Source organism: Neophocaena asiaeorientalis, unplaced genomic scaffold (genome assembly GCF_003031525.2).
Source record: "Neophocaena asiaeorientalis asiaeorientalis breed wild unplaced genomic scaffold, Neophocaena_asiaeorientalis_V1.1 scaffold296, whole genome shotgun sequence".
Lineage (NCBI taxonomy): Eukaryota > Metazoa > Chordata > Mammalia > Artiodactyla > Phocoenidae > Neophocaena > Neophocaena asiaeorientalis.
In genome coordinates this window covers 1,659,769-1,673,614 of record NW_020175084.1, presented here as the reverse complement: position 1 = coordinate 1,673,614, position 13,846 = coordinate 1,659,769, and the positions used below count along the sequence as shown (strand labels likewise).

The window sequence follows — 13,846 nt, the reverse complement described above, 5'->3', positions numbered from 1 at the left end:
GAATATTCTGTGACCCCAGAGACAATAATGCAAGAAATTCTGCTCCAGCTCATTACTTTAAGCCAAAATTGTTTTCATGAATTGTGTTTTTTTCTTCTAAAATGAAATTATACACATCTTTAAGCTGAAATTTAAAATTAATTAGTTGACTATAACATGTTAAAGATATTTGCAACAATATATTTCAACAACTGATATATTGAATTAGTATTGGGATTGCAGGCTTATTTGTCTTGACATATCTGTTTCTTAACGGTCAAATTTGCCCTGATCAATAGTCAGTTTTTCACCCTGCACATTTAAAGCATTTGCAGGGGCTTCCCTGGTGGTTCAGTGGTTAAGAATCCACCTGCCAATGCAGGGGACACAGGTTCGAGCCCTGGTCCGGGAGATCCCACATGCCACGGGACAACTAAACCTGTGCGCCACAACTACTGAGCCTGCGCTCTAGAGCCCGTCAGCCACAACTACTGAAGCCCACGTGCCTAGAGCCCATGCTCCGCAACAAGAGAAGCCACCACAATGAGAAGCCCGTACACCGCAACGAAGAGTAGCCCCCACTCGCTGCAACTAGAGAAAGCCCACGCACAGCAATGAAAAACCAAGGCAGCCAAAAATAAAAATAAATAAAATAATTTATTTTTTAAAAAAGCATTTGCAATCATTACTGAATTACTGTTTATCTCAACGAATTTAATTTTATTTCCACTTTTGCTTTACAGAATCTTCAAGAATTAAAACCTCTGGATCAGTGTCTAATTGGACAGACTAAGGAAAACAGAAGGAAGAACCGATATAAAAATATACTTCCCTGTAAGTTCCAATTTGGCTTCAAATCAAATGTATTTTTAATATAATTTAAACATTTAAAACTTATGTGCTAGTTTACCTTATCTCTCACGTAAGTGTGCACACACGCAGACACACACATTCAGAGATTTATATCAGTAACAAATAAATTTATATATACAACCTGAATTCTTTTAAAATTATCTGTGGGGCTTCCCTGGTGGTGCAGTGGTTAAGAATCTGCCTGCCAGTGCAGGGGACAAAGATTCAAGCCCTGGTCCGGGAGGATCCCACATGCTGCAGAGCAGCTAAGCCCGCGTGCCACAACTACTGAGCCTGCGCTCTACAGCCCACGAACCACAACTACTGAGCCCATGCACCTAGAGCCAGTGCTCTGCAACAAGAGAAGCCACCGCAGTGAGAAGCCCGCGCACCGCAATGAAGAGTAGCCCCTGCTCACTGCAACTAGAGAAAGCCCGTGCACAGCAACAAAGACCCAATGCAGCCAAAAATAAATAAATAAATAAATAAAATTTATAAAATTATCTGTGTATTCTGAAAATTGATTAGAGGCATCTTAAACATTTCTTCAGACATTGATGAATTTTTAAAGTCTTTTTAAAAATTGGAATTGGCTTCTAGATAAGCAATTTCTTAGTTCATGTGTCACAATCAAATCTATTTATTCTACTATTTTAAGTTTAGAGGAATGTCTGTGGTACATAACAGCTGTATACGTGTGTGTGGCCACCATGGGACTACCAAGTTACATTGTTCTTTGAACTGTTTAAGATAACAGGAAGAAAAAAATAGCAATTCTTTTTACCTATATTTCACCCATTTCACCAACGTGTTTTTTTAAAAATATATATATATGAATATATGTATATAGCTAAAATTTTAACATCTAGCAACTTCTTATAATAATCACAAGCCACATTTACATATATAATCATGTTGGATTACATGATATGACATACTGACCTTATCTTTGCCAGGAAGTCATAAATTCAAAGATAAATAACATAACCAATAGTGACAAATCATGCAATAAATAATAATACAATTGAATTTTTTCAATCAAGGTGGAAGACAAAATTCATTTTAGAAAACTTCCTTTAAGAATTGAATCTTAGGGCTTCCCTGGTGGCGCAGTGGTTGGGAGTCTGCCTGCCAATGCAGGGTACATGGGTTCGTGCCCCGGTCTGGGAGGATCCCACATGCCGTGGAGCGGCTGGGCCCGTGAGCCATGGCCGCTGAGCCTGCGCGTCCGGAGCCTGTGCTCCGCAATGGGAGAGGCCACAACAGTGAGAGGCCCGTGTACCGCAAAAAAAAAAAGAATTGAATCTTAGACAGGATTTTTAAAATGGAATAGATCATGGTTTGGCATAAAGTAGGTGCTAATTGTTTCAGGCAAAAAAATGGCAGACTAGTATCTCAAAGTAGAATGGGATAAGCCATAAATCCAAAACTACTGAGTAGATTTGTTTCCGTGGATCAAGAGATAGAAGTCAAATAATAGAAGGGCAATTGATGGAGGATTTTGAAATCTATTACTAAATGTCATAATTTGGTAATCACAGAAATAACCAGTTATATTTGAGATTGAAATGACTTCTAATGTATAAGTACATACAGATTAATTCTCTTGGATGAGGTGGTTTATATACACTTTTTACTGGGGGAGCTTGGTTTGAAAATGTATTTTGACTATATGAAGTTACAATGCCTGGAGAATAAAGTGAGCTACCTTTTTATTTATTGAGTTAGTTTATTATTTTGGCTGCTTACTCAAAAGACTATAATTAGATAAGCAAGAATTAATTGTGTCAATTATATTTGTAATAAGTACTTTAATAGTTTCACTGTAATACTAATTTTTGTTTTATGAAATAATTTTTGAAATTTTTATTCATATTAAATTTACCATTGTCATCATTATTACAATAACAATGGAGAAGTAGCAAAGTTGTGTTTCCCTAGTTATTAAGAAGTGCTAAATGCATTCATTAATTTATTAATTTTGATTTTTTCCAAGCAAATCTATGTGAACAATATCTAATTTTTTCCAAAACTGAGCTGACATCTTAAATATACTTATAACATGAGGGAAATGTGCAAAATGATTTGACTGTACTGCAGTTTGAAAATATGCCTTTATTAAAATGTTTTTCTGATTTCATCTATGGTTATTAGGAAATTCTAATAATCTTTGACTCACCTTGTCTATAGGGCTCTTGTTTAAAAATGCATGATATAGATGGCTCTGTTTTGTGGTTGGAAATTCACAGACGATGCTACCAGAGTGCCTCTTGGAGATGAAGGTGGATATATCAACGCCAGCTTCATTAAGATACCAGTGGGGAGAGAAGAATTCGTCTACATTGCCTGCCAAGGACCTCTCCCTACAACCGTTGGAGATTTCTGGCAGATGATTTGGGAACAAAAATCCACAGTGATAGCCATGATGACCCAAGAAGTAGAAGGGGAAAAAATCAAATGCCAGCGCTATTGGCCTAATGTCCTAGGCAAAACAACAATGGTCAGCACCAGGCTTCGACTGGCTCTTGTGAGAGTGCAGCAGCTAAAGGGCTTTGTAGTAAGGGCAATGACCCTAGAAGACATTCAGGTACGTGGATTAACTCTTTCCATGATTACGTCAATGTGTTTCTGAATAAAAGCCAGTGACTTTTTGGGTCCCATTTCAGTGGAACTAATTCCATCTACTATCCTTAATCTAATATAAGCTTAAATGTGACCCTCTTCATGAATTCTGCCAAATAGTCTCCTCCATTATGTACTGTACTAAATGAAAATGATAATACAGGACTTTTACAGGATCAACCATCATCCTTTGCTTTGTGATAGATAGCACAGAATGGCTCAGAAGCTATGTGCTGGAAACATATTTTTCAGGTCAAACCTCTAAGTAGACTCAATAAAACTGTTTTTTAAAACCCTCTAAGTAGCAAATATTCCCCCATAAAGACAATGTATTTGGTAATACAGGAACAATTGTAGCATAAATGTTTGTTATTCACGTAATTCCTATTGCACCCACCTAAGCACTGAATAAATTTAGCTTGAATTAGATAAGTGGGTATACCTTAAGTAAAGCTGCTACTGTTTCCTCACCTCCACACCCCTTCACTTTATTTCTTTCCTCCACCCAGTAATACTCAGTTTAAGTAATGTGTTTCCTATTGGCATTTTAACTTTGTTAAAGAAACAGAATAATTTTACTTTCATAGAAACAAAACTTACTGACTCAATGTTATTGGTGGCATGTAAACATAGCCTGAGAAATTCCTTCATGATTTTTGATTTGTGGTTTTACAAAGAATTAAAGATTATACTTCCTTATTCATTTACACCAGCCTACCCATTACTTATGCTAGCACAATTGTTCAATATTCCTTAAATGACTTGTTTATTTAATCAACACATGTTTATAGAGCTTAGTTAGGCCCTGTTATGGAATATAGGGATTCAGAAGTTAACAACACAAACAAAAGGAAATCCCTGACCTCATGGACCTTACTTTCTAATGAAAAGATACTGGTGTTGATGATGCTGTGAGAAAAACATCATCACAGGGATATCTGAGGGGAGGGAAGCATTTCAGTTGGAAAGAGCAAGTGCAAAGGCCCTGAGACTGAACTATGCCTAGTGTTTTTAAAGAACCAGAGAGGTCCCTATGGCTGGAGCAAAGTGGCCAGGAGCAAGAGGTTAGGTCTGAGAGGTAGCTGGGCCACATCATGTAGCACTTTTAAGCCACTGCAATGACTGTGGCTTTTATCTAAGGTGAATTTGAAATGGGATCATTAAAAAAAGGTTGCTATTCATATCAAAACGTAAATTTGCTTTTAGGGTTTCCAAAAAGTCGTTTTTACCAGTATTTAAAGTGTGGATCTAGTAACCTCCTTGATAAAGGCCCTCAGTGTGTTGTTTGATGGAGTCTGTCTTTCACTTTTCCTTGTATCTAATCCAATGGCCAAGTCAAAATTTAAAAGGACAAAATAATAATAAGAATTAATTATATGTGAACAACGTAGTATGCCTTTATCTACTTATTCTGTTGTACAATTTCAGACGGGAGAGGTGCGACATATTTCTCATCTGAATTTCACTGCCTGGCCAGACCATGCTACACCTTCTCAGCCAGACGACTTGCTCACTTTTATCTCTTACATGAGACACATTCATAGATCAGGCCCAATCACCACACACTGCAGCGCCGGCATTGGACGTTCAGGGACCCTGATATGCATAGATGTGGTTCTAGGATTAATCAGTCAAGATCTTGAAGTGAGTACTTGGAATTTTTTTTATTTATCAGTTTGTATGAATGACAATTTTTTTACTCCATAGAATTGTATTTTAGTAAACGTTCAAAACTGCATAGGCCATAATCAAGAAGAAATAATACTTCAAACTTATATTTATTTTACTGGGTTTTTTGTTATTGTTACCTATAGGTAGGAAATACTTTTGTTATGCAGATTGATGCTAAATAGTCTATCTTAAACAATTACTCCCAATTTTTAAAATTATTACTAAGTAAACAAAGCTAATAAGAGTATAATCTTACTTAAAACCTAAATTAGTATAAATCACGCTTAGAATGTTAGAATATCTTAGTACACATAATATGTAATTAAAATCATTACCTCTTGAAGAATTTGCTGAAAACAGTTCTGTCTTGCTCTTCACACTCTCATGATAATTTAAGTAGGACAAATGAAATAGTCTGTTTCTCCCTTGGGAAAATAAAAAGATCAGGAATTTTATTCTGAGCAGCAAAATGTAGGAAAAATACTTTGCCTTTTCTTTTTTTTAATGGAGATATTAGAAAGTCAAATTTCAGAGGGAAGAGCATTTCTGTTGGGGATTTTCAAATAGAATAACCGTCCTAATTCTTAAAAAAATCATAAATAAAATTATCAAATGATGGCAAAGTCAGTTCACCAACTTAATTTTGTCCAGAACAGTTTCTCAAGACTGCTAGAAGGGGAAGGAGATTGGGGTGCAGAAATCTATGTAAGCCACTCCTTAGTGAATCTTTGGGGTTCAAATTCAGTTATCCTTTTTATTTAACATACAGATTCTGTTTCCTTTGGCAGTTTGACATCTCTGATTTAGTGCGATGCATGAGACTACAAAGACATGGAATGGTTCAGACAGAGGTTAGTGTTGGCTGGTGCCTTCTAATGAAGATTTTTGTGAAAATATTTCTAGACTATCTTTTTTAAATGCTGCCTTTTAGTTTAAAAAATGAGGAAATGCAATATCTACAATGAATAGATTACAGAGAATAGGATGGTATATTGGGGGCAAAAATTTGGGGTGGTACAAAATAGCATGTAATTAGTGGCATTCCTTCCCCATTTCCAACCTAAAAAAGAGATAAAAGGTAATCTTCTTGCTACAGAAATTTCCTGAGAGGGAATGGATTCAACAGCATTGACCAGAAGGCAGGAAGGGAGGATGGAGTTGTTTAGCTTGGAGAAGGCACTCTTGGGAAAGTGTTCATTTATCCTCTGTTTTGATCATTTTCATTTCTGTTACCTAAAGACAAAACATGGGTTAAATCACCCACTGACCTACAGACTTGGGTCCTTCCCAGGGACTGCATTACTTAGAGTGTCTGCATAGTTCCATTATCCTTGTTGTTTGTATTGGGGGAGGGATGTGGAAGCTAGTTTCATATATCTATAAATTCATTTATCTCTACCTCTTGAAGAATATAGAAGTTTATTACTATTTTTAAAATTTAAATTTGCCTACTTTCCCTTCATATACCTTTTTAATTCAAATTAAGTCTCCTAAATATTAAGCTGATTCACAGTCATATTTTTCTAGGTAACAAAAACATACTGATCTGTATAAGCAGTTCTTTAGACCCAGGAAGTTCACTTGTTTAACAGATGTTTATTAAGTGCCTACTATATGCCAGGCACTTTTCTAGATGCTTGGAGCGTTATCAATGAATAAGATGAAGATCGCTGATGGAATAACAGAGATCTTCTAGTGGATGGTGATGTGGAAGGCAGACAATAAACCCATTAACTGAGTAGACGATATAGGATCTTTGAAATTGATAAGTGCTTTAGAGGGAAAAAGTAGGGTAAAGAGGATGAGTCATGGAAGGTTGGGGTGCTATTTTAAATAGAGTGGCACCACTGAGGATGTAACCCTTGAGCAAAGATTTGAAGGCCGTGAAGCAGGTGGTCACACAGATGTCTGGGGGTAAGAGCCTTTCAGGCAGACAGAACCACCTGCGAGGAGGTCCAAGGTGAGAGTGGGTCTTGTGTGTTCGAGAATAATCATGGCCAGGGTGTCTGAGGTGGAGGCAGCAGGAGGGGAAGTGCAAGAGGAGGTGACGGGGCCAGGACCTGGGCTTTCCTCTGAGTGAGATGGGGCCATCGCAGGACTATCTGTATAAAGTGACATGATCTGACTCCCATTTTAAAGGACCACTCTGGCTCCTGTGTTAAAACAGGACCAAACTGAATTAGGAAGGAGGGTGCAGGGTTAGAAGCAGGAGGTTGGTTACGTAGCAAGCAGTGGTGGCCCAGATTGGAGTGGTGAGTGTGGATGTAGGGAGAAAAGGGCATTATGTGAAGTGTTTGCTAATGGATTGTTTGTGGCATGAGAGAAAGTCAAGGATAAATGTGTGGAAAATGTGGGCAAATTAAAATTCAGATGGGCAAAAGGAAAAAAAAGGGTTACTTGTATTCTTCTTCTTCAGAGTTGTTAACATTTTAGGCAACATTCCGAACATTCTTTAGTGCACAGTGTGTGTGCTCACATGCACACAGCTGTTTTAAATGAGATTCAACTGTAGTTATTACTGTTACTTTCCACTTAGTATACTGTAAATTTCTCCCATTTATTTTCAGGCTCATTAATTCCTTGCCAAATAACAGGAAAACTCAGATCCCTGCACTATCAACTTAGTAGAGAGTTAATTTCACTGAAAAAGTTAATTTTCAAAAACACATTAATTTTTGAAATCAAAAATATTCTTTTGTTCCAAAATATTTAAAGACAGTTATTTTGTGTAGTTTCTTGGGTATTACTTTCTTGACATTTCAAAACATCAAGACGAGTTCAATAAGTCTAGAGGAAATTTTGTAGGAAATTTATTTTTCCATTATAAAAGCAAATCATAAAAATCACCAAAGCACAAAAAAATAGAAGTGGTCCACCCATCAGAGACAACTTCAGTTAGCACTCACCACCCACCCCCAAGGCTTCTTCCCTCCACATTTTGTCAATCTGGTTTCTGTTTCTTATAATTTTTGTGACAGTGCACAATTCTATGTCCTGCTTCTTACATTCAACCCTATGACATAATTTTTCATGTTTTCAAAAGTACTCAAGCATCACTTCCAGTAGTGGTGAAGTTATATATATATATAAATGTATATATGTGTATATATATATATATTCACATTATACATCTAAAGTCTTCTCTCCCTCTCTTTTTTTTTTCCTCTTTTCTTTTTTTTTTTTTGGGGGGGGGGGTTATAGGATCAGTATATTTTCTGCTATCAAGTCATCCTTTATGTCCTGACACGTCTTCAAGCTGAAGAAGAGGAGAAAGAGCAGGCCCAGCCTCTGAAATGACATGACAAGAACAGCCTTCTGGATGTCTGTCCACTTCTCTCCTAACTTCCAGCAGATGCTCCTGCTGTCTATTTAAAATAAAGATCACAGGGCAGTAAGTCCATAAAACATCATTATGCTTATTCTCCTCTACCTTAGAGGGGCATTCTTAATAACAATAAATAATGGTAAATGCTGTATTTTTACAGCTACTTTAACCTGTGATAATTATCAAAGATTTTTTTAACACTAACTGAATAATGCATATCTTAGGGATGATTAAGGCAGCATTTGACTATAGTTGACATTGTTACAAGGACACACTGAGACTATTTTTAATGCACCAATCTTGTTTATAGCGAAATTATTTTCCAGTATTTTTTAAAAACTAGAGCTATTTTATAGGGGATACTTGAAACCAGTATTTAAGCTTTAAATGACAGTAATATTGGCATAGAGAAAAAGGTAGCAAATGTTTACTATATCAATTTCTAATGTTTACTATCTAGAACTTCCTGTAATATATTTATATACTTTTTCATGAAAATGGACATATCAAATGTTTGTAACTGCATCATGTTATACATCATCTCACTTTGTAAATAAAAATACACATTAAAACATGAACAAGCCAAAAGTGTGTGCAGACAAGTTAAACATTTTCGGTGTGCTTTTTTTTTTTTTTTTTGTGGTACGCGGGCCTCTCACTGCTGTGGCCTCTCCCGTTGCGGAGCACAGGCTCCGGACGTGCAGGCTCAGCGGCCATGGCTCACGGGCCTAGCCACTCCGCGGCATGTGGGATCTTCCCGGACCGGGGCACGAACCTGTGTCCCCTGCATCAGCAGGCGGACTCTCAACCACTGCGCCACCAGGGAAGCCCAGTGCGCTATTTTTAAACAACATTCCAGGCCTCTGGGAAGGCAGGAACTTCTGGACCCCAACTTCCATATCCCTACTGGGTGCCGGTTGTGCCAGCCACAGGCCCTGGGAGTGTTGTCAGAACCCCTGGTAGATCTTCTCCAGGCTCTGATGGTGAGGATCAAGTACTGACTAACAGTGGCTAAGAAATTCATTCTCCCTTCCTGCTGCCTTCCTGTGAGCCTGACTGGTACATAAGTCAGAATTTTCAAGTCTTAGTTGTTGTAAAACTCAGACTATCTCATGAAACAAAACAATATCACACTACCTGGGAGGTTTATATTTGATTCTGCCTAAAAGGAAGAGATCAGCTTCAAAGAACCTGCTTCTGATTCTCAGTACTGAATGTATTTCGCTAACTCCTAATTGTGACAGCATTCCTCCACTCAGTCGTGAGTGACGCCATCCCAAGACCCCAGAAACTGCTTGGTTCCTTCTCATCAGATTGACCAATTCTGAGCTAGTTAACTGGAATTTCTGATCTTACCCAAGTGCAACGATTTTCTGGGACCTACTCCTGAAGAGCTGAGGCTATTTAAGGGCAGAAGACAGTGTCAGGAAATGCACAAAACCCCACAGGGATATGTATGACTCCTCGCCGGGTAGCAAGTTTGAATCCTACCTCAGAAGTGGCTCTGAATCTGGCAAGAGAAGTATCACCACCATCACTTCCACTTCAATCAGAACAGTTTCTACAGACTGAGTTGTAGCTAAAGATTTGGAAAAAAGGTTTCTATTGCTTTAAAAGATTTTTAGAAACTACTGAGTGAGTTGGAATCATGAGACCTTGTTTTCCTGTCATAAGCACAGGAAACAAGGCCAGCAGGGTCCAGGAGCCAGTACAGCTGGAGGTGATTAGCTACCATGTGAAGTCAACAGAAATAGAGGGGGAAAGCTGGAGAAGGATCCTTTGTCTGGAAAGAATGTAGCTAGGAAATGGAAACTGTGGGAAGAAAATGTGGGTTTCGATTTACAAACCCTGAATGGAAACTTTTTTTTTTAATAAATTTATTTATTTTATTTATTTTTGGCCATGTTAGGTCTTTGTTGCGTGCACGGGCTTCTCATTGCAGTGGCTTCTCTTGTTGTGGAGCACGGGCTCTAGGCACGTGGGCCCCAGTAGTTGTGGCACTCAGGCTCAGTAGTTGTGGCACATGGGCTTAGTCGCTCCATGGCATGTGGGATCTTCCTGGACCAGGGCTTGAACCCATGTCCTCTGCATTGGCAGGTGGATTCTTAACCACTGCGCCAACAGGGAAGCCCTGGAAACATAATTACAGTAAAAATGTTACTGCCCTCATCTGGGATGTGGCTCCACTACCATGGAATGAGGTGAGCCATTTGCTAGGGCCACGCTGGTTAGAAAGCATGGCGAAGCCACAGAGCCAGGGTGGCACATGGAGACACTCCAATAGCCAATGAATGAATAAATACTACTTGGCTCTAACGCACATTAGATAGCTAAGTACTATAAAATATACACCCAAACGTATAATGGCTCATACATAATAGAAGTTTATCTAAGAGATCTGGGCAAGAGAACAGCTCAGCAGGGCAGCTCTCCTCCCTCTGACTGTTAGGAACCCAGGCTGATGGAGTTTCTGTAATCAACACATAGCTTCCAAGGTCATCCTGGGAATCGTTTCCATTTCCCCAGCCAGAAACGGGGGAAAGATTAGGGACACCTGTGGGGGATTCTTTGAGCTGGGCAGGCCTGGAAACAAAGCACATCACTGCCATTCATTCTATCAGCAAGGACTGGCCAAATGGTGGCCCTACGCACAAGGAAGCTGGGAAATGAGTTGGCTGAGCAGCTGATTCCCAGTGACAGACAACTCTCTGCTATAGAAGAACCACAAGTCGTGATGGAATCTATTTATAAAACTGAACTAAAGTTGTATATTTTAAAAGAATATCTTAATTTAAAAGAATATCTTAATATTGTCACTGCAAGATTGGATACATCATTTTGTCCCTAAGTTTGGTATATGTCATTAGTAGAAATATTTCTGTATTATGATAAAAAGAAGAGAAATGGCTATTGAGAAAAGGTCAGGTGTTCACATCTGTGGTTCCAAACAGCCTGCTAGATCTCTTGGTTTTAAGTCTGTTTGGGACTTCCCTGGTGGCGCAGTGGTTAAGAATCTGCCTGCCAATGCAGGGGACACAGGTTTGGTCCCTGGAGCAGGAAGATCCCACATGCTGTGGAGCAACTAAGCCCATGTGCCACAACTACTGAGCCTGAACTCTAGAGCCTGTGAGCCACAACTACTGAGCCTGCACGCCACAACTACTACTGAAGCCCATGTGCCCTAGAGCCCATGTACCTCAACTACTGAGCCCACACGGCACAACTACCAAAGCCTGCGCACGCTAGGGCCTGTGTGCCGCAACTACTGAGCCCACAGGCTACAACTACTGAAGCCCGTGTGCCCAGAGCCTGTGCTCCACAACAAGAAAAGCCACCACAATGAGAAACTCGCACACCACAACAAAGAGTAGCCCCTGCTTGCCACAACTAGAGAAAACCCACGCACAGCAACAAGGATACAAGACAGCCACAAAAAAAAAAAAAAAAAGACAGCCACAAAAAATAAAATGTCTAGTTATCTAAATGCAATGTGATACATCCAAGAAATGAACAACTCACCAAAGCAGTCTTTCAGTCAGATGTCTTGATGGTGGACAATGTGTTCCCATTTTACATAATTCAGGGTACCTTGTTATGGAGGAGATAAATGTAACAAATATTGCATTGACCTACATAATATTTTAAAGCCAATCTAAATTTTAATATATCAATTTTGAATTACAGTTGACTGCAAGTAAGCAAAAACTAGCCCTACAGACTTACACAAATTAGAGGTTTCTTTCTTTAAGAAAACAAGTTCAGAAGTAGACAATTGCTGGGATTGATTCTACAGTTCGATAATGTCAGATATAGTCCCATTTGTTTATTTCTGCTTTTTTTTTCCTTTCCTGAGGAGACATAGCCAAAACATTATTGCTAAGACCCATGTCAAAGAGCATACCACCTATGTCTTCTTCTAGAATTTTTATCGTTTTAGGTCTTATATTTAAGTCTTTAACCCATTTTGAGTTTATTTTTGTATATGGCATGAGAAATAGTCTAGCTTGATTCTTTTGCATTTAGCTGTCCAGTTTTCCCAACACCATTTATTGAAGAGGCTGTCTTTTTCCCATTGTATATTCTTGCCTCATTTGTTGTAGATTAATGCCACATATGAGTGTGGGATCATTTCTGAGCTCTCTATTCTGTTCCATTATCTATGTCTGTTTTTGTGCTAGTACCATACTGTTTTATTACTGTAGCTTTGTAGAATAGTTTGAAATCAAAGTGTGTGATGCTTTCACCTCTGTTCTTTCTCAATATTGTTTTGGCTATTCAGGTTCTTTCGAGTTTAATACAAATTTTACAATTATTTGTTCTAGCTCAATGAAAAGTCCACTGGTATTTTGATAAGGATTGCCTTTGGGTAGTACAGTCACTAACAATATTAATTTTTCCAATCCATGAGTACAGTATATCTTTCCATTTGTTTGTGTCATCTTCACTTTCTTTCATCAGTATCTTACAGTTTTCTGAGTTAATGGTCTTTTACCTCCTTAGATTTATACCTAAGTTTTTTGTTTTTTTGTTTTTTTGTTTACCGGTACGCGGGCCTCTCACTGTTGTGGCCTCTCCCGTTGCGGAGCACAGGCTCTGGACACACAGGCTCAGTGGCCATGGCTCACGGGCCCAGCCACTCCACAGCATGTGGGATCTTCCCAAACCAGGGCACGAACCCGTGTCCCCTGCATCGGCAGGCAGACTCTCAACAACTGTGCCACCAGGGAAGCCCTATACCTAAGTATTTTATTCTTTTTTGATGTGATTGTAAATGGAATTATTTTCTTAATTTCTGCTTCTGATAGTTTGTTGTTGGCATATAGAAACACAACAGATTTCTATATATTAATTTTGTACCCTGTAACTTTACTGAATTCATTGATGAGCTCTAGTTCTAGAAACACCAGTTTTCTGGTGTTGTCTTTAGGATTTTCTATGTATAGTATCATGTTATAGGCAAACAGTGACAGTTTTACTTCTTCCTTTCCAAGTTGGATTTCTTTTATTTCTTTTTCTTGTCTGATTTTTATGACTAGGACTTCCAATACTATGTTGAATGAAAGTGGCAAGAGTGGGCATCCTTGTCTTGTTCCTGATCTTAGAGGAAATACTTTCAGCTTTTTACCATTGAGAATGATTATAGCCATGTGCTTGTCATATATGGCCTTTATGATGTTGAGGTATGTTCCCTCTATACCCACTTTCTGGAGAGTTTTTATCATAAATGGATGTTAAATTTTGTCAAAAGCTTTTCCTGCATCTATTGAAATGATAATATGATTTTTATTCTTCAGTTTGTTAATGTGGTGTATCACATTGATTGATTTGTGGATATTGAGCCATCCTTGCATCTCTGGAATAAATCCCACTTGATCATGGTGTATGATCCTTTAATGT

General features: G+C 38.5%; 1 protein-coding gene across 11 annotated transcripts in view; it reads left to right on the top strand.

The window, feature by feature from the left end:
- Window positions 1-9,040, top strand: part of PTPN13 (protein tyrosine phosphatase non-receptor type 13) — a 226,571-nt gene extending 217,531 nt beyond the window's left edge. For all 11 annotated transcript variants that reach the window (XM_024764184.1, XM_024764183.1, XM_024764181.1 and 8 more), the window contains 5 exons: window positions 723-813; window positions 3,081-3,418; window positions 4,882-5,097; window positions 5,913-5,975; window positions 8,326-9,040. In XM_024764184.1, the coding sequence (XP_024619952.1) occupies window positions 723-813; window positions 3,081-3,418; window positions 4,882-5,097; window positions 5,913-5,975; window positions 8,326-8,421 (804 nt within the window). In that variant the 3' untranslated portion in view covers window positions 8,422-9,040. The remainder of the gene's footprint in view (window positions 1-722; window positions 814-3,080; window positions 3,419-4,881; window positions 5,098-5,912; window positions 5,976-8,325) is intronic.
- Window positions 9,041-13,846: the final 4,806 nt, after the last annotated feature.